The sequence below is a fragment of the Dryobates pubescens genome, chromosome 24, assembly GCF_014839835.1.
Source record: "Dryobates pubescens isolate bDryPub1 chromosome 24, bDryPub1.pri, whole genome shotgun sequence".
In the NCBI taxonomy this organism is placed as follows: Eukaryota; Metazoa; Chordata; class Aves; order Piciformes; family Picidae; genus Dryobates; species Dryobates pubescens.
Window position 1 is genome coordinate 16,360,883 of NC_071635.1, and position 27,714 is coordinate 16,388,596.

Here is a 27,714-nt window from a genome sequence, read left to right on the forward strand (position 1 = left end):
ACGGCGGTGCCAAGGAACACCCAGAGCGAAGGACAGGTCCTGCTGCTGCTGCCCGAGGGAGGCCAGCAGCTGTGCTCAGCGCCGGGAGCAGTTGCATAACAGTCTGTTTGCACTCTGTGTGTGCCTAGTTCTGAGCCTGCAGGTTCAAGCACGGGCACCTGCCAAGGCTGCCAGCGTGCTCAGCTTCCCCTGTGCTGGGATGGGCAGAGGGGCTTTCCATCTGGGGTCTCTGTGTGTCTGCAACAGGTTGAAAGCTCTGAACCAGTTCCCCCCACCCCCGTTCCCCCCTCCCCCCCAGGTTCCCCCCCCCGCCGTTTCCCCCTCTCCCCTCAGGTCCCCCCCCCCCCCCCAGGTTCCCCCTTAGGTTCCCCCCCAGGTTCTCTCCCCCTTCCCCCCCCAGGTTCTTTCCCCCTTCCCCCCTCAGGTTCTTTCCCCCTTCCCCCCTCAGGTTCTCTCCCCCTTCCCCTTCCCCCCTCAGGTTCTCTCCCTCTTCCCCCCTCAGGTTCTTTCCCCCTTCCCCCCCTCAGGTTCTCTCCCCCTTCCCCTTCCCCCCTCAGGTTCTCTCCCCCTTCCCCTTCCCCCCTCAGGTTCTTTCCCCTTTCCCCCTTCCCCCCTCAGGTTTTTTCCCCCTTCCCCCCTCAGGTTCTCTCCCCCTTCCCCTTCCCCCCTCAGGTTCTCTCCCCCTTCCCCTTCCCCTTCCCCTTCCCCCCCCAGGTTCTCTCCCCCTTCCCCTTCCCCCCCCAGGTTCTCTCCCCCTTCCCCTTCCCCCCCCAGGTTCTCTCCCCCTTCCCCCATCTCCTCTCCCCCTTCCCCCATCTCAGCCCCTGAGATGTAAGTCTATACACGAGATGAAGCTGGGAGCATTGATCTGCCTGAAGGTCAGAGGGCTCTACAGAGGGCCCTGGCCAGGCTGGATCCATAGGCTGAGGCCAGCTGCATGAGGTCCAACAAGGCCAAGTGCCAGGCCCTGTACTTGGGACACAGTGGCTGGAAAGGTGCCCAGCAGAGAGAAAGCTCAGGGTGCTGATCAACAGCCAGCAGCTGGAGAGCAGGCAGGGGGTGGGCAGGGGGGCAAGGAGGGCAGCAGCAGCCTGGGCTGGAGCAGCAGTGGTGTGGGCAGCAGCAGCAGGGCAGGGATTGTGCCCCTGGGCTCAGCACTGGGGAGGCCACAGCTTGAGGGCTGGGCTCAGCTTTGGGCTCCTGGCTGCCAGAAGGAGCTTGAGGAGCTGGAGCAGGGCCAGGGAAGGGCAGGAAAGGTGGGGAAGGGGCTGGGGGAGAGGGCTGGGGAGGAGCAGCTGAGGGAGCTGGGGGTGGGGAGTGTGGAGCAGAGGAGGCTGAGGGAGACCTCCTTGCTCTCTGCAGCTCCCTGAGAGGAGGCTGCAGCCAGGGGGGGTTGGGCTCTGCTCCCCAGTCTCAGGTGAGAGAACCAGAGGCAATGTCCTGAAGCTGTGCCAGGGGAGGCTTAGGTTGGAGAGGAGGAAGAATTTCTTTGCTGCCAGCGTGGTCAGGGCCTGGTAGAGGCTGCCCAGGGAGGTGGTGGAGTCCCCATGGCTGGAGGGGTTGCAGCAAGCTGTGGCCATGGCACTTGGGGCCAGGGTTTGGTGGCCATGGTGGGGCTGGGTTGCTGGTTGAACTGGGTGAGCTCAGAGAGCTTTTCCCACCCAAACGCTTCTATGATTCTATCTTCCGGAGCCATGGGGGGTTGGCTCTGCTCCCTAGGAACAAGTGATGGGATGAGAGGAAATGGCCCCAGGCTGCCCCAGGGGAAGTTTCGGTTGGACATTAGAAGAATCTCCTTCCCTGCGAGGGTTCTGCAAGCCTGGCGCAGGCTGCCCAGGGAGGGGGTGGAATGCCCATCCCCGGGGGTGTTTTGGAGAGGCAGAGCTGTGGTGCCGAGTGCTGAGCCCCAGCCCGGGCAGCGTTAGAGAACGGCCGGACTGGGCGAGCTGAAGGAACAGTCTGTGCTGGGAAAGCCTTACGGCTCCCCGTGGCGCACGGCAGGGAGCAGCCCCCACGGCCGCGCTCCCTCCCCGCTCAGCACCGCGGGCGCAGCGCACCCAGCGCTCGTCCCGGCCGGGCGGAGCACGTCCAGCCGGGAGCTTGGGCCGTACCAAGCGAGCCGGGCCGGCGAGGGGAGGCGAGCGCCAGGCGTGCCGCGGGCGCCGCCGCCCCGGGGGCAGCCGCGGGGTAGGGGCAGCCGGGCGCCCGCGGCGCCGCTCCGCGCTGCCCCCCGCCCGGCCCCCGCCGCCCCGCCGGGCTCCCCTCCCACCCCCGGCAGGAGGCGCCGCGGCCCCGGCGCCCTCCCCGGCGGCCGGGAATGCGGCGAGCCGGCGCGGGGAGGGCGCGGTGCCCGGATGTCGATCAAGATGAGTGTCAGCCGGCCCCGCGCCAGCCAGCCCGGGCCGGGCACCGCGGGGGGCACTCGCTGCCACTGCCCGCGGGCGGCCTGCCGGGCGCCGGCCGGCGGCAGATGGAAGAGAAGGGGCGGCTCGGGGAGAGGAACCTCATGGCTAGAAGGCGCCGGGCGGAATAAACTTCGCGATGGCTGCCCAGTCGAGGTAGGGCGTACAGGCACTTGTGTGGCTCCGGTGGGTTTCCTAGGGGGGGTGGGGTGTGGGGTGCTCGGCTCAGCCCGGTGCCGTCGGCGATGCCCTCGCTGCTGCTCCCGGGGCACGGGGTGCTGTGGGTTTGGGCGCTGCGGTTGGCAGGAATGGGTCTGGGAGCAGGTCCTGGGCGGATTTCGTCGGTGTGTTCGTTGGCTGAGGCGTCCACTGCCTCCTCTCGGCGTAAACTTCATCGGGGAAACCCAAATCTTCCTTGCTCCCTGGGCGACCTCTCCCAGGCCAGCAAGTTACCAGCTCTTGGAAGTGTTTTCTTGTCCCTTGTGGACTCGGCTCTTGCTTTCTTGCTTGCTTGTTTGTTTGCTCAGCCTTGTGTTTCCGTGCGGTGTTTTAGACGGTGAATGGTTGGTAGCAAGTTACCAGCTCTTGGAAGTGTTTCCTTCCCCCTTGTGGACTCGGCTCTTGCTTTCTTGCTTGTCTGCTTGTTTGTTTGCTCGCTTATTTGCTCAGCTTTGTGTTTCCGTGCGGTGTTTTAGACGGTAAATGGTTGGTAGCAAGTTACCAGCTCTTGGAAGTGTTTCCTTCCCCCTTGTGGACTCGGCTCTTGCTTTCTTGCTTGTCTGCTTGTTTGTTTGCTCGCTTATTTGCTCAGCCTTGTGTTTCCGTGCGGTGTTTTAGACGGTAAATGGTTGGTAGCAAGTTACCAGCTCTTGGAAGTGTTTCCTTCCCCCTTGTGCATTCGGCTCTTGCTTTCTTGCTTGCCTGCTTGTTTGTTCGCTCGCTTATTTGCTCAGCCTTGTGTTTCCGTGCGGTGTTTTAGACGGTAAATGGTTGGTAGCAAGTTACCAGCTCTTGGAAGTGTTTCCTTCCCCCTTGTGGACTCGGCTCTTGCTTTCTTGCTTGCCTGCTTGTTTGTTTGCTCGCTTATTTGCTCAGCCTTGTGTTTCCGTGCGGTGTTTTAGACGGTAAATGGTTGGTAGCAAGTTACCAGCTCTTGGAAGTGTTTTCTCCTCCCTTGTGCACTCGGGTGTTGCTGTCTTGCTTGCTCAGCCTTGTGATGCCGTGCGGTGTTTCAGACGGTAAATGGTTCGCAGCTGCTCCGAGCTGGAGAGCTGGGCTGTGGGCAGCGGCAGCAGGTTGTCTGCTGGGTTCGGTGGGAGCTGCTCGCAGGGAGCACTCCGCCGTAGCTGCTGTCGGGGGGCAAAAGCCAAGCGGGTTTGGGTTAAACCCTTCCCAACGAGGAGGTGTGCTTTGGAAGAACCAACTTCTCGCCGGCTCTCTGGGAGGGGAGAGTGTGGCTGGAGCGAATGTCACAGCCAGCATGGAGGGGGGGAAGGGGAGGGAGCTTCCCTGGAGTCGCAGCACCTGGTGAAGCAGCGCTGTTTAAGGGACCTGTTAAAAGCCTTTTAGCTTTTACGACGCTTTAATGGGCATTGCAGGAACGCCGCAGAGAGGAGAGAGACTCCTCTTCTGCTTCTTTAAGCCCAGTCCCCAGCAGCCACCCTGGCTCTCTTCTTGCCTTGCCCCTCTAGGCTGGGCAGAAGAAGAAACACCCCTAAAAAAACCCAAACCGGGCTGCCCAGGGAGGTGGTGGAAGCCTCCTGGCTGGAGGTGTTTGCAGCCAGGCTGGAGGTGGCTGTGAGCAACCTGCTGTGGTGTGAGGTGTCCCTGCCCAGGGCAGGGGGCTGGGGCTGGCTGAGCCTGGAGCTCCCTTCCAGCCCTGACCATCTGTGATTCTAGGTGCTTCAGTTCCATCCAGAGAAAGAAGTTGTTAGCTGTAGTCCAAAAGTGGCACAGGCTGCCCAGGGAGGTGGTGGCAGCCTCCTGGCTGGAGGTGTTTGCAGCCAGGCTGGAGGTGGCTGTGAGCAACCTGCTGTGGTGTGAGGTGTCCCTGCCCATGGCAGGGGGTTGGAGCTGGCTGAGCCTTGAGCTCCCTTCCAGCCCTGCCAGCTCTGTGGTTCTCTAACAGGCTTGCAAATGGTGGCATATCCTGCCCAGGAGCTGGGCACTGGCAGGGTGCTGTCAGGGCCGTGCTTTTCGCTGCAGCTTTGGAGCCAAGAGCCGGCTTTGAATTGCCGACTGCAACACGACAGAGCCCTCAGCCCTGCGGGGAGGGAGGCAGGGGAGATGGATTGCTTTGCTTAACAGCTGAACTCTTCCCCAGCACCGACTGCCAGCTCCCTCTGCCTGGGTGGGGAGGCCTGGGAGTGCTTTCAGGGAGGCCAAGGTGGAGTTTTTCAGCATCCTTTCTCTTTTTTTGCCCTCCCTCCCTCCCTGCTTCTTTCTCCCCGTGTCCAATCGCTTACTGCTCTGATTTACTGACCTGCATTATCGGCGCGGCGCTTCGAGAGGCGAAGGGAGGTCGCAGCATCCAGCTGAGTGCTGCTGCTGCCTGCCTTGGGAGCCTGGCTGGGCTCCAAGCCCAGGGACAAGCTTTGGAGGCTGGGAGGTTGCACAGCCACTTGCTTGGGGGGCAGGAGGGCACATGGGAGCCGGGGCCCAGCCCCAGCAGGCTCTGGGGGGCAGTGAAGCACATCCCCTGAGCTGGAAGGGGAGCGGGGCAGGGAAGAAAGTGTTTGATGCAGGGGGCCAAGAAGGCCAAGGGCAGCCTGGCCTGGGTCAGGCAGAGTGTGGCCAGCAGGAGCAGGGAAGTCCTTGTGCCCTGTGCTCAGCACTGCTGAGGCCACAGCTTGAGTCCTGTGTCCAGCTCTGGGCTCCTGAGGGTAGGAAAGAGGTTGAGCTGCTGGAAGGTGTCCAGAGAAGGGCAACAAAGCTGGGGAGGGGTCTGGGGCACAAGGCTGGGGAGGGGTCTGGGGCACAGCCCTGTGAGGAGAGGCTGAGGGAGCTGGGGTTGCTTAGCCTGCAGAAGAGGAGGCTCAGGGGAGACCTTCTTGCTCTCTGCAGCTCCCTGCAGGGAGGTTGGAGCCAGCTGGGGGTTGGTCTCTTCTCTCTAGCAACCAGCCCCAGAACAAGAGGACACAGTCTCAAGCTGTGCCAGGGGAGGTTGAGGCTGGAGGTTAGAAAGAAGTTCTTCCCAGCAAGAGAGACTGGCCATGAGAATGAGCTGCCCAGGGAGGTGGTGGAGTCCCCATCCCTGGAGGTGTTTAGGAAGAGCCTGGCTGAGGCCCTTGGTGCCATGGTTGATTTGTCAGGAGGTGTTAGGTGACAGGTTGGACTTGGTGATCTCTGAGGTCTTTTCCAACCTGGTTGATTCTATTTTTGAGTTGCTCAGATGGTGCTGGGGGAGAGGTTGGCCTGGATGAGCTCTGAGGTCTCTCCCACCCTGGTCTGGCTTATTCTATTCTACTGAAAGGGAAGAAAATGGACCAAGGGCTGGGGAATCTGTGGGGCAGGTGGAAGGGCCACGAGCCCCCCTCCTCCTGGTGAGGTGGGCATGGGGAGCAGGTGAGCAGCTGCCAGCCTGTCCCCTCCCTGGCTGCTGGCTCCTGGTGGAGTCAGGATGCAGTGAGGCACTCGGGCTGTGGAGCTGCGTCAGAGCATTTCAGCACAGTGACTAAGGAGCTAACCTCTGGCTGCTTGGAGATGGTGGCACTCAAAGCCATGGTGTAGTCAGGCAGGAGGTGTTGGCTAATAGGTTGGGCTTGAGGATCTCTTGAGGTCTTTTCCAGCCTTGTTGATTGTAGGAGTCTCAAGTCTCTGCCTGTTGCTGGCTGCGAGGCGGTGAAGAGAGAGCAGGGATGAATGTGAGCAGCAGACACAGACCTCCTGCAGGAGAGGGAGGCTCCCTGCTGCTTCTGGTATTTCTCTTCTGCTGGCACAGGTCAGCAGGCACTGCAGGCCAAGGGATTTGTGCTGTGGGAGGGTGCAGAGAAGTTTCTGCTCAGCAGTGAGGGATGAGTTCACAGTGCCGAGGAGCCGCTGGAGCGGTGCTGCACCGAGCCGAGGGGTCTGCAGGAGCCACCTGCCTGGCACAGGCTTTGCTCTGCCAGGTAGCTGCCCAAAGAGCATTGAATTGGCAGGGAGCTCAGCCAGCCCCAGCCCCCTGCCCTGGGCAGGGACACCTCACACCACAGCAGGTTGCTCACAGCCACCTCCAGCCTGGCTGCAAACACCTCCAGCCAGGAGGCTGCCACCACCTCCCTGGGCAGCCTGGGCCAGGCTCTCACCACCCTCCTGGCCAACAACTTCTTCCTCACAGCCAAGCTCCAGCTCCCCACTTCTACTTCTGCTCCAGCCCCCCCACTCCTGTCCCTCCCTCACCCCCTCCAAAGTCCCTCCCCAGCTCTCTTGCAGCCCCCTGCAGCTCCTGGGAGGCCACCAGAAGGTCTCCTGGGAGCCTTCTCCTCTGCAGCCTGCACAACCCCAACTCTCTCAGGCTGTGCTCAGAGCAGCTCCAGCCCTCTGCTCCTCCTCCTGGCCCTGCTCTGGACCCTTTCCAGCACCCAGTAGATGATCTTTTTGTGCTCCTTTCTCCTTGCTAAGCAATCTGATTTCTGGAGGCTCAGTAAGTGGCTGAGGGGGTGGCATGCCACCAGGAGAGTGTTGCTCTGGGTGTCCCTTTGGGCACTGCTCCCCCAGTTTGGCTTTGCTCTGTCTCAGGTGCTCTGCCTTGCAGCTGGGGACAGGGCTGTGGCATGGAGGTGGGGGTGATGCCTGCTTGGCATCCAGGAAGCCTTGCCCCCTCCCTTCAGCTTCAGGGCTGGCATCCTGGGCAGCTCACCTAGCATTTGGGTTGCACTGTTTTGAAGGGTAAGGGAAACAAACAGCACAGAATGTTAGGGGCTGGAAAGGACCTCCAAAGCTCCTCCAGTGCAAGCCCCCTGCCAGAGCAGGGCACACAGGAGCACATCCAGGTGGGGTTGGAACATCTCCAGAGCAGGAGGCTCCACAACCCCCCATGGCAGCCTGCTCCAGGCCTCTGGCACCCTCCCAGGGATAAAATCTTCCTCCTGTGCCCATGGCACTGCCTCTGGCTCAGCTTCCACCCCTGCCCCTGGGGCTGGCATTGGGCAGCCCCCAGCAGAGCCTGGCTCCAGCCCCTGGGCACTGCCCCTGCACCTCTTTATCACCATTCATAAGGTCACCTCTTGGTCTCCTTCTCTCCAAGCTACAGGGCCCCAGCTCCCTCAGTCTCCCCTCATAAGGGAGGTGTTCCACTCCCCCTAACATCTTTGTGGCTCTGTGCTGGACTCTTTCAAGCAGTTCCCTGAGATCCTCCTGGAACTGAAGAGTGCCTGCTGCTGCTTTTCAAGCATGCTAAAGGTGACTGAGAAGCTGAAGTGCTGAGGGATGGGTCAGCATTTCACTTGGAGAGCTGGAGGAGTGATCCCATAGTGAGCTGGGAATGGTCTTGCTTCAGCTCCTGGGCCATTACCAGCTTCTACAATGCAGCTGCTGCAGATAGCTTCCAGCTGGAGCCATTAGCTGGAGAAACCAACCCCCTGTGACAATCAGAGCATCACAGGATCATAGAATCAGTCAGGGTGGGAAGGGACCACAAGGAGCATCCAGTTCCAACCCCCCTGCCATGGGCAGGGACACCCCACACTAGATCAGGCTGCCCACAGCCTCATCCAGCCTGGGCTTAAACACCTCCAGGGACAGGGCCCCAACCACCTCCCTGGACAACCCATCCCAGGGCTTCACCACTCTGATGGGGAAGAACTTCCTCCTCACCTCCAGCCTGAATCTCCCCACCTCCAGCTTCATTCCATTCCCCCCAGTCCTATCACTGCCTGAGATCCTGAGCAGTCCCTCCCCAGCCTGCTTGGAGCCCCCTGCAGATCCTGGAAGGCCACAATAAGGTCACCTCAGAGCCTTCTCTTCTCCAGACTGAACAGCCCCAACTCCTTCAGTCTGTCCTCACAGCAGAGCAGCTCCAGCCCTCTGCTCATCCTCCTGGCCCTTCTCTGGACACCTTCCAGCCCCTCCAGATCCCTCTTGCAATAGGGGCTCCAGAACTGGAGGCAGTACTCCAGGTGGGGTCTCCCCAGAGCTGAGCAGAGGGGCAGAATCCCCTCCCTGGCCCTGCTGGCCACACTTCTCTTGCTGCAGCCCAGGCTCTGCTTGGCTCTCTGGGCTGCAAGTGCACACTGAGAGCTCCTGTTGAGCTTCTCCTCCCCCAGCACCCCCAAGGCTCTCTCCTCAGGGCTGCTTTCCAGCCAGTCCCTGCCCAACCTGCATTTGTGCCTGGGATTGCCTCCATCCAGCTGCAGGACCCTGCCCTTGGTCTGGTTGAACCTCCTGAGATTGGCTTGTGCCCACCTCTCCAGCCTGCCCAGGTCCCTCTGGCTGGATCCCTTCCCTCCAGCCTGTCCAGGTCCCTCTGGCTGGATCCCTTCCCTCCAGCCTGTCCAGGTCCCTCTGGATGGATCCCTTCCCTCCAGCCTGTCCAGGTCCCTCTGGATGGATTCCTTCCCTCCAGCTGTCAGCTGCCCCACACAGCTTGGTGTCATCAGCAGCCCTGCTGAGGCTACACTCAGTGCCACTGTCCCTGGCACCCACAGAGATGTTGAACAATCCTGGCCCCAGGACTGATCCCTGAGGGACTCTGCTTGTCCCTGGCCTCCCCTGGGACATGGAGCCACTGACAGCCACATCACAGCCTGAATGGTCACATCATAGAATGGTCCAGGCTGGAAGGGAGCTCCAAAGCTCCTCCAGTCTGACATCTCTGCCCTCAGCAGGGACATCCTCCCCTGCAGCAGCTTGCCCAGAGCCCTCTCCAGCCTCCCCTGCAAGCTCTCCAGCCATGGGGCCACAACCACCTCCCTGGGCAACCTCTTGCAGGCTTCCAGCAGCCTCCTGGGGCACAACTTGTTCCTCACATCCAAGCTCCAGCTGCTCTGCTCTCATCTCAACCCATTGCCCCTGGGGCTGTCCCTGCAGCCCTTTGGCAGCAGTCCCTCTGCAGCCTGCTTGCAGCCCCTGCAGGGACTGGCAGCTGCTCTGGGCTCTGCCTGCAGCCTTCTCTTCTGCAGGCTCAACACCCCCAGCTCCCTCAGCCTGGCCCCACAGCAGAGCTGCTCCAACCCCCTCAGCATCTTGCTGGCCTCCTCTGGAGCCTCTCCCTCAGCTCCAGCTCCCTCCTGTGCTGAGGGCTCCAGAGCTGGCCCCAGCCCTGCAGGTGAGGTCTCCCCAGGGCAGAGCAGAGGGGCAGGATCCCTCTCTCCAGCTCTGGCCCCAGCCCTGCAGGTGAGGTCTCCCCAGGGCAGAGCAGAGGGGCAGGATCCCTCTCTCCAGCTCTGGCCCCAGCCCTGCAGGTGAGGTCTCCCCAGGGCAGAGCAGAGGGGCAGGATCCCTCTCTCCAGCTCTGGCCACCCTGCTTTGGGTGCAGCCCAGGCTGCCCTTGGCCTCCTGTGCTGCAGCCTCACCCTGCCTGCTCCTGGCCAGCTTCTCCCCCTGCCCAGCCCCCCCAAGGCCTTCTCCTCAGGGCTGCTTTCTCTGCCCTCCTCCCCCAGTCTGTGCTGGCAGTGAGGCTTGTGCCAGCCCAGGTGAAGGAGGTGGTAAATCTGCAGTGAAAGGGGAAAGCTGTCCATGACCTGAGGGGCAAGCAGGGAGGGTGGGTTTGGGGAGGGGGTTTGAAGCTGCTGGCTGAGCCCTGGGCTGGCAGCTGGAGCTCTCTGTGCCGCAGGGCCGGAGGAGGCGATGCCTGCAGCGCCCCCGGGCGGCAGGGCTGGGCTCAGGGCTCGCTGCTGTGCTCAGGAAGGTGTGAGCATGTCTGGGCCTGGGGAGGGAAAGACCCTCAGTTCCCTCAGTTGTGAAATGGGAGGCACAAAGGAGGCCAAAGCATCAACAGCGTGGATGGATCACAGAGTCACCAAGGCTGGAAGAGACCTCAGAGATCAGCAGGTCCAGCCTGGCACCACAGAGCTCATGGCTAAGCCATGGCACCAAGTGCCACAGCCAAGCCCCTCCTGAACACCTCCAGGGATGGGGACTCCACCACCTCCCTGGGCAGCTCCTTCCAGTGGCAAACAACTCTCTCAGGGAAGAACTTTCTCCTCACCTCCAGCCTAAACCTCCCCTGGCACAGCTTGAGACTGTGTCCTCTTGTTACATAGAATAGAATACATAGAATAAACCAGGTTGGAAGAGACCTGCTGCTGGGGGCCTGGCAGAAGAGACCAACCCCCAGCTGGCTCCAACCTCCCTGCAGGGAGTTGGAGAGAGCAAGAAGGTCTCCCCTGAGCCTCCTCTTCTGCAGGCTAAGCAACCCCAGCTCCCTCAGCCTCTCCTCACAGGGCTGTGCCCCAGACCCCTCCCCAGCCTTGTGCCCCAGACCCCTCCCCAGCTTTGTTGCCCTTCTCTGGACACCTTCCAGCAGCTCAACCTCTTTCCTACCCTCAGGAGCCCAGAGCTGGACACAGGACTCAAGCTGTGGCCTCAGCAGTGCTGAGCACAGGGCACAAGGACTTCCCTGCTCCTGCTGGCCACACTCTGCCTGACCCAGGCCAGGCTGCCCTTGGCCTTCTTGGCCCCCTGGGATCAGAAGGGGAGAGAGAGAAGAGAGAGAGGGAGAGAGAGAAGAGAGAGGGAAGAGGAAAGGAAGGGTATTACCCCACCCCTCCCCCCCCAAGCCAGTGTGAGTCTGTGGAGGAGAGGTGCTGCAGGAGGTGTTGGGTCTGGAGAGCCAGGCTGCTGAGGCTTTGGCTGGAGGGGAGAGCTGGCCCTCTGGGCAGCCTCTTCAGCTCCAGGAGTGGCAGCAGGGGGAACTTAGGGCATGGAGAGAGGGTTCTGCTTCTTCCAGGCTCCATGGGGGTGGCTCTGTCATTTTTCCTCTCCTGGTGTTCTCTCAGTTTTCCTTCTCAGCAGCATTGTCCTTCTCCTGGCTTTCCCTGCTCCTGCCTTTCCCTTCCCTGCTCCTGCCTTTCCCTTCCCTGCTCCTGCCTTTCCCTTCCCTGCTCCTGCCTTTCCCTTCCCTGCTCCTGCCTTTCCCTTCCCTGCTCCTGCCTTTCCCTTCCCTTCTCCTGCCTTTCCCTTCCCTTCTCCTGCCTTTCCCTTCCCTTCTCCTGCCTTTCCCTTCCCTTCTCCTGCCTTTCCCTTCCCTTCTCCTGGCTTTTTCTTCTGCAAGGGGTTTGGGTTCCCTCTTTGTCTTCTCCAGGGGGGTTTGGGTTCCCTCTTTGTCTTCTCCAGGGGGGGTTTGGGTTCCCTCTTTGTCTTCTCCAGGGGGGTTTGGGTTCCCTCTTTGTCTTCTCCAAGGGGGTTTGGGTTCCCTCTTTGTCTTCTCCAAGGGGGTTTGGGTTCCCTCTTTGTCTTCTCCAGGGGGGGTTTGGGTGCCCTCTTTGTCTTCTCCAGGGGGGTTTGGGTTCCCTCTCTGTCTTCTCCAGGGGGGTTTGGGTTCCCTCTTTGTCTTCTCCAGGGGGGTTTGGGTTCCCTCTCTGTCTTCTCCAGGGCCAGTAGTTGCCCAAGTCTTTCATGCAGGTTTTTCAGTCCTTAGCTATGTGTCCAAGTGTTGTCCCTCAGGAAACCAGGGGCCAGGTGGTGACTCCATTGTCTCCCCATCCTCCCTTTCCAGGCTACTTGATGGGTGGAGGTTATCTTGTCCTGTGCACATTCCCCAGGGTGGCCTCTGTGGTTGATTTTATCTCTGCTGAGTCCCAGCAGGAGACAAGCTGTGAGTCTCTGACAGAGCAGAAGCAGGAGCTGTCTGAACCAGGCCAAGTTCCCTTGCTGGGGCAGGGGGATGCTCAGCACCTGCTGCTCAGCTGCTCTGCAGCCACCCCAGGACCACTGGAGGGAGGAGGGACAGGAACTGAGCTGCCAGGCAGGCCTGGGCATGGGGATTCCTGAGCTGAGTGGAGATGCTTCCTTCCTCAGGCTCCTGTGTGCTCTCCTGGAGCAAGAGCCAGCCAAGGGGCTGGAGTCAGCACTGGCAGCCCAGAGAGCCAAGCAGAGCCTGGGCTGCAGCAGGAGAAGTGTGGCCAGCAGGGCAGGGAGGGGATTCTGCCCCTCTGCTCCACTCTGCTGAGCCCACAGCTGCAGCTCTGGGGCCAGCTCTGCAGCCTCTGTGCCAGGAAGGCTCTGGAGGGGCTGGAAGGTGTCCAGAGCAGGGCCTGGAGGAGGAGCAGAGGGCTGGAGCTGCTCTGAGCACAGCCTGAGAGAGTTGGGGTTGTGCAGGCTGCAGAGGAGAAGGCTCCCAGGAGACCTTCTGGTGGCCTCCCAGGATCTGCAGGGGGCTGCAAGAGAGCTGGGGAGGGACTTTGGAGGGGGTGAGGGAGGGCTAGGAGTGGGGGGGCTGGAGCAGAAGTAGAAGTGGGGAGCTGGAGATTGGCTGTGAGGAAGAAGTTGTTGGCCAGGAGGGTGGTGAGAGCCTGGCCCAGGCTGCCCAGGGAGGTGGTGGCAGCCTCCTGGCTGGAAGCATTCCAAGTGAGATTGCCAGGGGCTCCTTGCAGCTTGCTCCTGCTGGGGATGTCCCTGCTGGCTGCAGCTGCTGGGGACTGGGTGACCTTGGAAAGTCTCTTCCAAGCCAAACCTTTCTGTGAGTCTTCTGGGCTTAGCTCACAGGACCTGGCTTCAGGGGGTGGAAGCAGAGGGCTGCCCAGCACCAGCCTTCCCTGCAGTGCTGAGAAGGAGCAAGGTGAGCTGGGCAGGGATGGCAGCACACCACCAACTCCACCTTGCTCTCTGGCTGTGCTACTCAGTATGGTATAGACAAAGGGTGGGGAATAGAATGATAACTAACCAGGTTGGAACAGACCTCAGAGCTCATCCAGTCCAACCTCTCCCCCAGCACCATCTGAGCAACTCAACCATGGCACCAAGGGCCTCAGCCAGGCTCTTCCTCAACACCCCCAGGGATGGGGACTCCACCACCTCCCTGGGCAGCTGATCCCCATGGCCAAGCTCTCTGCTGGTGACCACTTTGAAAGCACCAAGTGGAGAAGAATCTCAGCATCCATAACCACAAAGTGTTCTTTACCCACCAGCTTTAAGTGGAACCAACAGGGTCTAAAGCTCATCTTAAAGATGCAAATGAGCCTGAGACAAGCAGCTGTTGATAGAAGCACAGAGCTGGCAGGGCTGGAAGGGACCCCAAGGCTCAGCCAGCCCCAGCCCCCTGCCCTGGGCAGGGACACCTCACACCACAGCAGGTTGCTCACAGCCACCTCCAGCCTGGCTGCAAACACCTCCAGCCAGGAGGCTTCCACCACCTCCCTGGGCAGCCTGGGCCAGGCTCTCACCACCCTCCTGGCCAACAACTTCTTCCTCACAGCCAATCTCCAGCTCCCCACTTCTACTTCTGCTCCAGCCCCCCCAGTCCTGTCCCTCCCTCACCCCCCAGAGCAGAGGGGCAGGATCCTCTCCCTCCACCTCTGGCAATGGGCACTGGCAGCCCAATGGGCTGCCAGTGCCCATTGCTGGCTTTCTGTCCCAGGCCTGATTCCTGCCCCCCTCAGAGGTGTCCCAGACCCCTATCCCTCCCTCACCCCCTCCAGAGTCCCTCCCCAGCTTGCTTGCAGCCCCCTGCAGCTCCTGGGAGGCCACCAGAAGGTCTCCTGGGAGCCTTCTCCTCTGCAGCCTGCACAACCCCAACTCTCTCAGGCTGTGCTCAGAGCAGCTCCAGCCCTCTGCTCCTCCTCCTGGCCCTGCTCTGGACACCTTCCAGCCCCTCCAGAGCCTTCCTGGCACAGAGGCTGCAGAGCTGGCCCCAGAGCTGCAGCTGTGGGCTCAGCAGAGTGGAGCAGAGGGGGAGGGAATCACAGCATGGTCAGGGTTGGAAGGGACCTCCACAACCCCTCCAGCCCAAGCCCCTCTGCAGTCAGCAGGAGCATCCTCCCCTGGATCAGAGCTCCTGCAGCTGCTCCCCAGAGAGGCTGAGAGGGGAGGGGATTTTTCAGGCAGGTTTTTGGCTTGGGCTGGGGCTGTGTGTGTTACCTTGTGGTGGGCTTGGGGTTTTCTTTCCCACCCCCTGTGGCAATTCCACAGCCTCACAAGAGACCCTTGAAAGCCTTGAAGTCCTCTGTCAAGGTATGGCTGAGCTGGGAGGGGAGGGAATGATTCCTTTCCCTGGGTCTGGGTCAGCCTTGCAGGGAGGCATTTCCCAGCTGGGTTTCCTTGGTGAGGAAAGAGTTTGCTGGCTCAGCTGCAAGGTGCAGCCCAGAGAGCAGGAAGCCAACACTTGGTGAGCTGCAGGAGTTCCCCTCAGAGCTTCCCTCCTGAGCCCAGCCCCAGAGGTTGACAGCACAGAGCCTCCCAGTGTCCTTGCAGGGCTGCAGAGGGCTGTGCAGATGATGCTCTGGGTGAGCTGAGCTCCCTGCCCAGCATCAGGGGGGCTGGCAGCTCAGAGGCTGGTTTGCTGCCTGGGCTCCTGAAGGGAGAGCTTCAGGGATTCATAGATTCATGGAATGGCTTAGGTCAGAAGGGACCCCAAAGATCATCCAGTGCCAACACCTCCCTCCCAGCCCCAGCTTGCTCAGGACCTCATCCAGCCTGGCCCTGAGCACCTCCAGGCAGGAGGCAGCCACAGCCTCCCTGGGCAGCCTGTGCCAGAGTCTCCCCAGCCTCACTCTCAAGGATCTCTTCCTCCTCTCCACTCTCAGTCTCTCCTCTCCCAGCTCCAAGCCATTGTTCCTCAGCCTGGCACTCCCAGCCCTTGCCCAGAGTCCCTCCCCAGCTCTCCTGGAGCCCTTCAGGCACTGGGAGGCTGCTCTGAGGTCTGCCTGGAGCCTTCTCTTCTGCAGGCTGCACAGCCCCAGCTCTCCCAGCCTGGCCCCACAGGGGAGGCTCTGCAGCCTCTGAGCATCTCTGTGGCCTCCTCTGGAGCCTCTCCAGCAGCTCCAGGTCCTTGTGCTGGGGGCCCCAGAGCTGGAGGCAGTGCTGCAGGTGTGGGCTGAGCAGAGCAGAGCAGAGCAGAGGGGCAGAATCCCCTCCCTGTGCTGCTCTCTCCCTGCTCTGGCTGCAGCTCAGCACTCAGCTGGCTCTGGGCTGCCAGGGACCAGTGCTGGCTGCTGGGCACTTTGTCACCACCTGACCCCCCCAAGGCCTTCTCCTGCAGGCTGCTCTCCAGCCACTCCTCCCCCAGCCTGGCTCTGTGCTTGGCATTGCCCTGACCCAGAGAAGGAAGGGGATGCTCTCCTGCTGAGGCTTGAGCAGGGTGTGGAGGGTTTGCTGTGTGTTGTGGTGAGGAAGGTGCAGGCTGTGGGGTGCTCTGCAGCTGGGGCTGCTGCTGCCTCTGTGTCCATGCTGAGGCTGAGCAGACACAGGGAGCATTGGCTGGGCTGCAGCAGCTGCCTGGGGCAGATAGTGCTGCCCAGGGCACTGTTATCAGAGGTGGCTTCAGCTGGAGCTGCACTGCCCCAGCAGCAGGCTTCTGGCGGGGGGGCAGGCAGCAGCTGCTGCCTCTGCTCTGAGCACCCTGCCCACAGCTGTGTGTGCTCAGCCAGGCTGGGGGGGATGGGATGGGATGGAATGGAATGGAATGGAATGGAATGGAATGGAATGGAATGGAATGGAATGGAATAGACCAGACCAGGTTGGGAGAGACCTTTGAGATCACCAGGTCCAACCTCCCCCCCAGCACCATCTGATCAGCTCAGCCATGGCACCAAGGGCCTCAGCCAGGCTCTTCCTAAACACCTCCAGGGCTGGGGACTCCACCACCTCCCTGGGCAGCTCATCCCAGTGGCCAATTCCTCTTGCTGGGAAGAACTTCTTCCTAACCTCCAGCCTCAACCTCCCCTGGCACAGCTTGAGACTGTGTCCTCTTGTTCTGCTGCTGGGGGCCTGGCAGAAGAGACCAACCCCCAGCTGGCTCCAACCTCCCTGCAGGGAGTTGCAGAGAGCAAGAAGGTCTCCCCTGAGCCTCCTCTTCTGCAGGCTAAGCAACCCCAGCTCCCTCAGCCTCTCCTCACAGGGCTGTGCCCCAGACCCCTCCCCAGCCCTGTGCCCCAGACCCCTCCCCAGCTTTGTTGCCCTTCTCTGGACACCTTCCAGCAGCTCAACCTCTTTCCTGGGGCCAGGGCTTGGTGGCCATGGTGGGGCTGGGTTTCAGGTTGGACTCCACGATCTTGGAGGGCCACACAGATGTGGTGCTGAGAGACAGTGGACTTGTGGTGAGCTGGCAGTGCTGGGCTGATGAACAGTTGGACTCCAGGAGCTCCTCCCCAACCCTGATGATCCTCTGCTTCTAGTGGCCAGTTCTGCATCAGTGCCAAGGAGTGCAGAGCTCAGGGCACAGGGATGTTTGGGCTGTGAGGAACAAGTTGTGCCCCAGGAGGCTGCTGGAAGCCTGCCCTGGTTGCCCAGGGTGGTGGTTGTGGCCCCTTGCCTGGAGAGCTTCCAGGTGAGCCTGGACAAGGCCTCCAGCTCCCTCAGCTGCTCCTCCCCAGCCCTCTTCTCCAGACCCTTCCCCACCTTTCCTGCCCTTCCCTGGGCCCTCTCCAGCCCCTCCAAGGCTTCCCCTGAGCTGCAGCTTGGGGCTGTCCTTGGCCACAGCCACACAAGGCTCTGTTTCCCCTCAGCTCCTTCCAGCCTCCTTGCTCCTGTAGCTGGCTGCCCTGGCAGCAGTCCCTGGTGCTGGGCAGAGCAGTGGGAAGGGGGAGAGGAAGTCCCTTGGTGTTTGCTGTGGGGTTTTTTTCCCCTCAGCTGTAGCAGAAGGGAAGAACCTCCCAAGTCCTGGTCAGAATTCCCTCCCTGCTGGGTGTGCAGCAGAGGAGGAGGAGGCCTGGTGAAGGAAGCTCTTCCCTTGCTGTGTCCCAGCCTGCCTTCTGCTTTTCCTCTGCTGGGTTTGCCTGGGAGCTGCCCTTCCATTTGTCCTCCCAGCCCTTTGCCCCCTGGCTGCTCACCTGGTGCCTGGCACGGGGCAGATGGGAAGCCTGCAGCTGGCAGGCAGGGCAAGTGCTGCCAAAACCACTTCTTCACCTTGCCTCTTCCTTTGGGCACTGAGGAAATGCCAACTTAATGAGGAGGGGCTGCCCAGCCCCCTCCCAGCCTGCTGGGGAGAGCCACAGAGACAGTCAGGCTGGGACAGAGCCTGGGGAGCCCCAAGCCCAAGCCCTGCCCTGCAAGGCTCAGCCCTGAGCCACAGCCCCAAGCACCACAGCCAAACCACCTTCAAACCCCTCCGGGCCTGGGGGCTCCACCAGCTCCCTGGGCAGCCTCTGCCCCTGCCTGACCACTCTGCCTGGGCAAAGATTCTCCCTGCTGCCCAGCCTGAGCCTGCCCTGCTGCAGCCTGAGGCTGTGCCCTCTCCTTCTGCCACTGCTGCCCTGGGAGCAGAGAGCAGCAGCAGCCTCTGCACAGCCTCCTCCCAGGGAGCTGCAGGCAGCCAGGAGGTCTCCCTCAGCCTCCTCTCCTCCAGCCTAACCCTCCCCAGCTCCTTCAGCCTCTCCTCAGCACATTGATGCTCCAGGCCCTTCCCAGCTTCCCTGCCCTGCTCTGCCCTGGCTCCAGCACCTCCCCAGCTCTCTGGCACTGAGCTGCCCAAAGCTGAAGGCAGCTCTCCAGGGGTGGCCTCCCCAGAGCTGAGCCCCAGGGCACAGTCCCCTCCCTGCTGCTGCTGGCCACAGCATTGCTGAGCCCAGCCAGGAGGCCTTTGGCTGCCTTGGCCCCCTGGGCACTGCTGGCTCCTCTGCAGCTGCTTGGCCAGCAGCACCCCCAGGGCCCTTCCTGCCAGCAGCTTTCAGCCCCCCTGCCCCCAGCCTGGAGCCTTGCTGGGGGTTGCTGTGCCCCAAGGGCATCCCTGGCACCTGGCCTGCTGGAGGCTGCTGCTGCTCCCCTTGGCCATGGATCCAAGGTGCAGCTCACACTGCTGGAAGCTGTTTGCCACAGCTCTAAAGCCTCTCTCTGCCCAGCAGGCTGCCAGGGAATCTTGGGTTGGCTTTCTTTGGTCAAGAGCTGCTTCTGTCCTCTGGAGAAGCTCCTGAGCACACACACAGCTCACAGGGTGCTGGAAGGGAGCTCTGGAGATCACAGGATCAGAGCTCCCAGGGTGCTGGGGGCTGGAAGGGAGCCCTGGAGAGCTTCCAGTGGCAGCCCCTGGCAGAGCAGGAGCAGAGGATCCAGCCCAGGGCACACAGAACACAGCCAGCCAGGGCTGCAGAGGCTCCACAGAAGGAGACTCCACAACCTCTCTGGGCAGCCTGCTCCAGGCCTCTGGCAGCCTTCCAGCCAAGAAGTTGCTCCTGATGCTGAGCTGGAAGCTCCTGGGCTGCACTTTCCATCCCTTGCCCCTTGGCCTGTGCCAGGGCACAGTGAGCAGAGGCTGTCCCTGTGCCTCCCTTCCTGCCCCCCAGCCCTCAGCTCCTGAGAGCCATTGCTCAGCTCCCTCTCAGCCTTCTGCTCTCCACACTCAGCACCCCCAGGGCTCTCAGCCTCTCCTCCCCAGGCAGTGCTGCAGTCCCTTCAGCAGCCTTGGAGCCTGCCTTGGCCTCTCTGCAGCAGCTCCCTGTCCCTCCTGAGCTGGGCAGCCCAGGGCTGGAGGCAATCTTGCAGGGGAGGTCTCAGCAGGGCAGAGCAGAGGGGGAGCAGACCCTCCCTGGCCCTGCTGGATGCCCCCCAGGGAGAAACCAGAGGGTGAGTGCTGAGAGCCCAGCAGCAACCAGGGGTTAACCAGGCAGGTGAGCCAGGCAGCTGCCCCTGGAGCTGTCCTTCCACCTCTGCTCCCTTTCCCCTCGGTGCAGGCTCTGACTGGATGCAGCCCTTGGGTGCTGCTGGTGCCCAGCAAGGCCTGGCTGGCAAGCAGGGAAGCAGAGGAGGGGTGGAATGGTCGGTGTGGGGCCAGGCAGGCTGGGCAGGGGGCCAGGCTGGGCTGGGGGCCAGGCTCAGCAGGCTGTACGTGCAAGGCATTGTTAGAGCTGCTGCTGCCTGCTGCCCTCTGGCCCTTTCTGCACTGCTGGCCAGATCCCAGCCTTCAGCTGCAGGGCTGCCTTCAGCTGCAGGGCTGCCTTCAGCTGCAGGGCTGCCTTCAGCTGCAGGGCTGCCTTCAGCTCAGCTGGTCCCCTCCACAGCTGTGGGGTGGAAGGCAGGGAGCTGCTTCAGGAGGGGAGGGCTTCAGGGCAGACTCTGCTTCTTGAGGCTCTTTGAAGCTTTGCAAGCCCAGTGTAGGAAGCTGTTGCTGAGAGAGCCCTGCTGCAGCTTGTGCTCAAAGGCAGCTCTTGCCTTGGAGCTTCTGCAGGATCCCAGCAGGCCAGGCTGCAAGGGACCCCAAGGCCCCTCTGCTGCAGCCTCTCCAGCTCCCAGTGCAGCTGCACTGAGCTGGCTCAGCACCCTGGCAGGATGAGGCTCAAGCTGTCCCCTGCAGGGGACTCCACTGCTGCCCTTGGGAGATGATTCTCTGGCTGTGCTCAGGGGGAAACCTTTTCCTCTGGAGCCCCCTGGGAATGTCCCCAGCAGTGCCTTGTCCCCAGCCCCCCTTGGCTTTGCCAGGAGGCTCCTTGTCCAAAGGCAGTCTCCATCCTGCTGGCAGCCTCCCTGGATGTGCTGCTCCATGGGGAGGAGGTCTCCCCTCAGCCTGCTCTGCTCCAGGCTGCCCAAGCCCAGCTCTCTCTCAGCCTCTCCTCCCAGGGCAGGGACACAGAGGATGGGGCTGGCCTGTGCTCAGCAGAGGTTCCTGAGTCCCAGCCTGAAGCCAGGCACTGCCTGCTGGGTGTGCAGGAGAGAGAGAGGGGGGAAAGGGATTTCCCTTAGCATGGCCTTGGCTCTGTCTCTGCTGTGAGCACTGCTCCAGGCATCACAGTGCTGAGCAGGGCTGTGCTGAGTGGGAGAATGTGGGGCTGAGACACAATCTGCTGGCCAGAAGGGTCAGAGAGCTGCTCTGAGGCTGGCTGAAGGGAGTCCATGGAGCTCCTTGTCCAAAGGCAGTCTCCTTTGCAGGCTGAACAAACCCATCCCCAACCACAGCAGTGCAGTGGGGACCACAAAGTGATGGAGCTGCATTCCCAGAGGGCAAACCCTTGCCTGGGGAAGCATCTCCCCAGCCTGAGCCAAGGCCCAGATCCCCCAGGAGGGCCCCAGGGCATCCCCACTGCTGCTGTGCCCTCATCAGCTGGCAGGGGGTGATGGGGGAAGGGAATTCATCCAACTGCTGCTCTCAAAGCACAACCAGCTTAGACCAAGGTGCACTGAGGCTGGAGCTCCTGCAGTCTGTGCCCCTGTTCTGACTGTCATAGAATGGGTTAGGTTGGAAGGGACCTTCAGGATCATCCCCACCAAGGGCAGGGACACCTCCCCCACAGCCCCAGCTTGCTCAGGGCCTCATCCAGCCTGGCCTTGAGCACCTCCAGGCAGGAGGCAGCCACAGCCTCCCTGGGCAGCCTGTGCCAGAGTCTCCCCAGCCTCACTGCCAACAATTTCTTCCCCATCTCCACTCTCAGTCTCTCCTCTCCCAGCTCCAAGCCATTGTTCCTCAGCCTGGCACTCCCAGCCCTTGGCCAGAGTCCCTCCCCAGCTCTCCTGGAGCCCTTCAGGTACTGCAAGGCTGCTCTGAGCTCTGCCTGGAGCCTTCTCCTCTCCAGGCTGCACAGCCCCAGCTCTGCCATAGGGGAGGTTCTGCAGCCTCTCAGCATCTTCATGGCCTCCTCTGGCCCTACTCCAACAGCTCCATGCCCTCCTTGTGTGGGGGGCACCAACAGTGGCCCTGTTGCCATTTCCCATGTGCAGAGGGCATTTGGTGCCTCCCAGCCTTTCATGCCTGAGGGGAGTCTGCTCCCACCTGCTCTTGGCACTGCCAGGCAGGAATAATCTCTGCCCTTGGCCTCCCCTTGCCCAGGAAAGCAAATCCAGGTCTCAGCCTCTCCTGCACCTGGGGCCCTGCTGCCTGCTTCTCCTGGTAGCTCTGTGCTGGGGTTGCTGTAGCCTCTCAGTGTCACAGAGTCACCAAGGCTGGAAGAGACCTCAAAGATCATCAGGTCCAAGCTGGCACCACAGAGCTCATGGCTAACCCAAGGCTCCAAGTGCCACGTCCAATCCCCTCCTGAACACCTCCAGGGATGGGGACTCCACCACCTCCCTGGGCAGCACATTCCAATGGCTAACAACTCTCTCTGGGAAGAACTTTCTCCTCACCTCCAGCCTCAACCTCCCCTGGCACAGCTTGAGACTGTGTCCTCTTGTTCTGGTGCTGTGCCCTCATCAGCTGGCAGGGGGTGATGGGGGAAGGGAATTCATCCAACTGCTGCTCTCAAAGCACAACCAGCTTAGACCAAGGTGCACTGAGGCTGGAGCTCCTGCAGTCCATCCTGCTGGCAGCCTCCCTGGATGTGCTGCTCCATGGGGAGGAGGTCTCCCCTCAGCCTTCTCTCCTCCAGGCTGCCCCAAGCCCAGCTCTCCCTCAGCCTCTCCTCCCAGGGCAGGTTATAAAACCTCTTCTGTGAGCTACCACAGAAGGAACAAGCTGGAAAACTCCTCTGCATCCTGCTGGCAGCCTCCCTGGATGTGCTGCTCCATGGGGAGGAGGTCTCCCCTCAGCCTGCTCTCCTCTGTGCTCTCCTTCCACACTCCTTTTCCAGCAGCCCTCACACCCCTCCAGGCTGCTGTGCAGGAGGTTTGCTCCCCCCTGGCTGCCTGTGGCTGCAGCAGCTGAGGGAGGATGGGGAAGGCACTGAGTGTGTTGCAAAGGGAGGGAGATTTGGGGGAGAGTTAGTTGCCCTGGGTGGTGGTTTTGCCTTCCTGAAAGTCATTCCAGGTGCCCAGGCTCAGCTGAGGATTGCTTGGCAGCACCTTGCTTCCTCCAGGTGACTTGGCTTGGATGTTGCTGGGGCTGTTGTGGGGTGAGGTTGGAGGCTCTGACTCAGTGCAGTTGTGGATGCTTAAGGAGTGACTCCCTGGGACAGGCAGGGACTGCAGAGAGGTGAGGTGAGGCAGTGCAGGGCAAGCTGTGAGGAGGCAAGAAGCTGGCTGGGTGGAAGCAGGTTGTTCAAGAGGCTTCCCAGGTTCCTTCCACACTGCATGGAGCTCCAGACAGAGCCCAGGGCTGAGGCCACAGCTTGAGGGCTGGGATCGGTATTGGGGCCCTCACTGCACGAAGGAGCTGGAGCAGGGCAGGAAAGGTGGGGAAGGGTCTGGAGAAGAGGGCTGGGGAGGAGCAGCTGAGGGAGCTGGGGGTGGGGAGTGTGGAGCAGAGGAGGCTGAGGGAGACCTCCTTGCTCTCTGCAGCTCCCTGAGAGGAGGCTGCAGCCAGGGGGGGTTGGGCTCTGCTCCCCAGTCTCAGGTGATAGAAGCAGAGGCAATGGCCTAAAGTTGTGCCAGGGGAGGCTTAGGTTGGGGAGGAGGAAGAATTTCTGTGCTGCCAGAGTGGTCAGGGCCTGGCAGAGGCTGCCCAGGGAGGTGGTGCAGTCCCCAGCCCTGGAGGAGCTCCAGCAAGCTGTGGCCATGGCACTTGGGGCCAGGGTTTGGTGGCCATGGTGGGGCTGGGTTGAAGCTTGGGCTGGGTGAGCCTGGAGGCCTTTTCCAGCCCCAACACTTCCATGGCTCTGTTGTTTTTGAGCACCTCTTGGCCTTTGCTTCCTTGCATGGTTTGAGTGAGGGCAGTGAAGAGCTGGGGGCCAGTGGGAGGCCTTGTGCAGGCTGAGGCTGCTCCATGAGCATTGTGTGCTGCAGCACAGGGATGTGTGGCAGGGCAGAGGCTGCTGGTGCTGCTCCAGGCTGCTGTGGCTGCAGGGCTGCTGCTCCTGCAGCAAGGTTTGACCTCCTGCCTGAGAGGAGGTTGCAGTGAGGTGGGACTTGGACTCTTCTCCCTGCTATCATCTCATAGAGGGAGGAGAAATGGCCTCAGGTTGCACCAGGGGAGGGGTAGGTTGGAGAGGAGGCAAAATGTCTTTGCTGCCAGAGGGGTCAGGGACTGGCAGAGGCTGCCCAGGGAGGTGGTGGAGCCCCCATGGCTGGAGGGGTTGCAGCAAGCTGTGGCCATGGCTCCTGGGGGCAGGGTTTGGTGGCCATGGTGGGGCTGGGTTGCTGGTTGGGCTCAGTGCCAATGCAGCAGCAGCCCCAGAAGCTTTTAGTTCAGGAGTGTGGTGCAGGGCTGTGCCCCTTGGGGAGCAGGCTGCAGGGCTCCTGCCTGGTGCTGGCTGAGTGCCCCTGGGAACAAGAGTGGCAGGGCAGGCGAGGAGGAGCCCCAGGGAGCAGCCCTGCTGAGGCATTCTGTTCCCAGACCCTCTGTCACCACCAGGGCACCAAGGACAGGGCTTGAAGAGGCCCTTGGTTCTTACCCTGAGGGCACTGCCAAGCTCAGAGGCTCTGCTGGGTTTGCCAGAGGAGGGGATGTGTCTCTGGAGGACACCCTGAGGCCCTGCTGCCTGCACAGAGCCCTGGAGACCCCCAGGGACCTCCTCCAGTTCTCAGAGGCTTCTGGTGGATGAGAGGGGAAGGAGCTGGGGAAGAGCAGGAGGAGCTGGCAGTGGATGAGAGGGGAAGGACCTGGGGAAGGGCAGGAGGAGCTGGCAGTGGATGAGAGGGGAAGGAGCTGGGGAAGGGCAGGAGGAGCTGGCAGTGGATGTGAGGGGAAGGACCTGGGGAAGAGCAGGAGGAGCTGGCAGTGGATGTGAGGGGAAGGACCTGGGGAATGGCAGGAGAAGCTGGGAGTGGATGAGAGGGGAAGGACCTGGGGAAGAGCAGGAGAAGCTGGGAGTGGATGAGAGGGGAAGGACCTGGGGAAGAGCAGGAGGAGCTTGCAGTGGATGAGAGGGGAAGGAGCTGGGGAAGAGCAGGAGGAGCTGGCAGTGGATGAGAGGGGAAGGACCTGGGGAAGGGCAGGAGGAGCTGGCAGTGGATAAGAGGGGAAGGAGCTGGGGAAGGGCAGGAGGAGCTGGCAGTGGATGAGAGGGGAAGGACCTGGGGAAGGGCAGGAGGAGCTGGCAGTGGATGAGAGGGGAAGGACCTGGGGAAGGGCAGGAGAAGCTGGGAGTGGATGAGAGGGGAAGGACCTGGGGAAGAGCAGGAGAAGCTGGGAGTGGATGAGAGGGGAAGGACCTGGGGAAGAGCAGGAGGAGCTTGCAGTGGATGAGAGGGGAAGGACCTGGGGAAGGGCAGGAGGAGCTGGCAGTGGATGAGAGGGGAAGGACCTGGGGAAGGGCAGGAGGAGCTTGCAGTGGCTGAGAGGGGAAGGACCTGGGGAAGGGCAGGAGGAGCTGGCAGTGGATGAGAGGGGAAGGACCTGGGGAAGGGCAGGAGGAGCTGGCAGTGGATGAGAGGGGAAGGACCTGGGGAAGGGCAGGAGGAGCTGGCAGTGGATGAGAGGGGAAGGACCTGGGGAAGGGCAGGAGGAGCTGGCAGTGGATGAGAGGGGAAGGACCTGGGGAAGGGCAGGAGGAGCTGGGAGTGGATGAGAGGGGAAGGAGCTGGGGAAGGGCAGGAGGAGCTTGCAGTGGATGAGAGGGGAAGGAGCTGGGGAAGAGCAGGAGGAGCTGGCAGTGGATGAGAGGGGAAGGACCTGGGGAAGGGCAGGAGGAGCTGGCAGTGGATAAGAGGGGAAGGAGCTGGGGAAGGGCAGGAGGAGCTGGCAGTGGATGAGAGGGGAAGGAGCTGGGGAAGAGCAGGAGGAGCTGGCAGTGGATAAGAGGGGAAGGACCTGGGGAAGGGCAGGAGGAGCTGGCAGTGGATAAGAGGGGAAGGACCTGGGGAAGGGCAGGAGGAGCTGGCAGTGGATGAGAGGGGAAGGACTTGGGGAAGAGCCCTTGGGATCAGGGCACCCCCAGCAGGCTTGTGGATGATACCAAGCTGTGTGGTGTGGTTGACACCCTGGAGGGAAGGGATCCATCCAGAGGGACTTGGACAGGCTGCAGAGGTGGCCCCAAGACAGCCTCATGAGGATCATCAGGGCCAAGTGCAAGATCTTGTGGGTCAGGGCAATCCCAAGCACAGATCCAGGCTGGGTGAGGAGTGGCTGGAGAGCAGGAGAAGGCCTTGGGGGGGTCAGGTGGTGCCAAAGTGCCCAGCAGCCAGCACTGGTCCCTGGCAGCCCAGAGCCAGCTGAGTGCTGAGCTGCAGCCAGAGCAGGGAGAGCAGCAGCACAGGGAGGGGATTCTGCCCCTCTGCTCTGCTCTGCTCAGCCCCCATCTGCAGCACTGCCTCCAGCTCTGGGGCCTCCAGCACAAGGACCTGGAGCTGCTGGAGAGGCTCCAGAGGAGGCCACAGAGATGCTCACAGGGCTGCAGAACCTCCCCTGTGGGGCCAGGCTGGGAGGGCTGGGGCTGTGCAGCCTGGAGAAGAGAAGCTCCAGGGAGACCTCAGAGCAGCTTCCAGTACCTGAAGGGCTCCAGGAGAGCTGGGGAGGGACTCTGGGCAAGGGCTGGCAGTGCCAGGCTGAGGAACAATGGCTTGGAGCTGGGAGAGGAGAGACTGAGAGTGGAGATGAGGAAGGAATTGTTGGCAGTGAGGCTGGGGAGACTCTGGCACAGGCTGCCCAGGGAGGCTGTGGCTGCCTCCTGCCTGGAGGTGCTCAGGGCCAGGCTGGATGAGGCCCTGAGCAAGCTGGGGCTGGGGGGAGGTGTCCCTGCCCATGGCAGGGGGTTGGAACTGGCTGATGTTGAAGTTCCCTTCCATCCCAGAGCATTCTGTGGTTCTGTGTTTGCCTTCTGGTTCAGTTTAGGCGAAGATGCTGCTGAGGGTGTGGAGATCACTTGGAGTTCCCTGTGACCCCAGAGCCTTCCTTCAGGGGGGTGCTTGGCTTAGGCAATGCCTCCAGGCAGGGTGAGGGAAAACACTGTCCCCACTCCCTGAACTTGGAGAGGAAGCTCAACATGCACATTAGAATAGAATAGACCAGACCAGGGTGGAAGAGACCTCTGAGATCACCCAGTCCAACCTCTCCCCCAGCACCATCTGAGCAACTCAACCATAGAATCAACCAGGTTGGAAGAGACCTCAGAGCTCATCAAGTCCAACCTATCCCCTAACCCTTCCTGACAACTCAACCATGGCTCCAAGGGCCCCATCCAGGCTCTTCCTAAACACCTCCAGGGATGGTGACTCCACCACCTCCCTGGGCAGCTCATTCCAATGGCCAATCTCTCTTGCTGGGAAGAACTCCCTCCTAACCCCCAGCCCAAACCTCCCCCCGGCACCGCTTGAGACTCTGTCCTCCTGTTCTGGCGCTGGGGGCCTGGGAGAAGAGCCCAACCCCCAGCTGGCTGCATTGCTGATGTTCAACCTCCGAGCCAGCAGCAGAGCTCACTGGATGCTTAAGGTCCCTTCCAGCCCAACCCATTCCGTGGTGGTTCCTGTGCCCCCCCCGAGGGACCCCTCCTGCCGGGCCGCCGCGGCTGCTCCGCTTCCCCCGCGGTGCTTTGAAGGGCAGGGGCGGAACCAGCGCTTCATTGCGGCGCTGTCACCGCGGGATGGCCGGGGGGGAGCTCCTGAATGGAAGCCCCTCAGCAGGGAGGTCATTGTGCCCCTGGACTCTGCAGTGCTTAGGCCACACCTTGAGTACTGTGTCCAGTTCTGGGCCCCTCAGTTTAAGAAGGACATTGAGAGACTTGAAGGTGTCCAGAGAAGGGCAACAAAGCTGGGGAGGGGTCTGGGGCACAGGGCTGGGGAGGGGTCTGGGGCACAGCCCTGTGAGGAGAGGCTGAGGGAGCTGGGGTTGCTTAGCCTGCAGAAGAGGAGGCTCAGGGGAGACCTTCTTGCTCTCTGCAACTCCCTGCAGGGAGGTTGGAGCCAGCTGGGGGTTGGTCTCTTCTGCCAGGCCCCCAGCAGCAGAACAAGAGGACACAGTCTCAAGCTGTGCCAGGGGAGGTTTAGACTGGAGGTTAGGAAGAAATTCTTCCCAGCAAGAGAGATTGGCCACTGGGATGAGCTGCCCAGGGAGGTGGTGGAGTCCCCATCCATGGAGGTGTTCAAGAGGGGATTGGATGTGGCACTTGGTGCCATGGTCTGGCCGTGAGGTCTGTCGGGACAGGTTGGACTTGATGATCCTTGGGGTCTCTTCCAACCTTAGTGAGACTGTGAGACTGTGAGACTGTGTCCAGAGAAGGGCAACAAGGCTGGGGAGAGGCCTTGAGCACAGCCCTGTGAGGAGAGGCTGAGGGAGCTGGGGTTGCTTAGCCTGCAGAAGAGGAGGCTCAGGAGAGACCTCATTGCCCTCTACAACTACCTGAAAGGTGGTTGTAGCCAGGAAGGGGTTGGTCTCTTCTCCTAGGCAACCAGCAGCAGAACAAGAGGACACAGTCTCAAGCTGTGCCAGGGGAGGTTTAGACTCAAAGTGAGGAGAAAGTTCTTCACCGAGCGAGTCGTTCGGCATTGGGATGTGCTGCCCAGG

At 61.7% G+C, this 27,714-nt stretch overlaps 1 protein-coding gene across 1 annotated transcript in view; it reads left to right on the forward strand.

The window, feature by feature from the left end:
* Positions 1 to 2,481: 2,481 nt before the first annotated feature.
* AFF1 (ALF transcription elongation factor 1) overlaps positions 2,482 to 27,714 on the forward strand; it is a 98,101-nt gene continuing 72,868 nt past the window's right edge. The window contains exon 1 of the mRNA XM_054172521.1: positions 2,482 to 2,558. Coding sequence (XP_054028496.1) covers positions 2,542 to 2,558 — 17 coding nt within the window. The 5' untranslated portion in view covers positions 2,482 to 2,541. The remainder of the gene's footprint in view (positions 2,559 to 27,714) is intronic.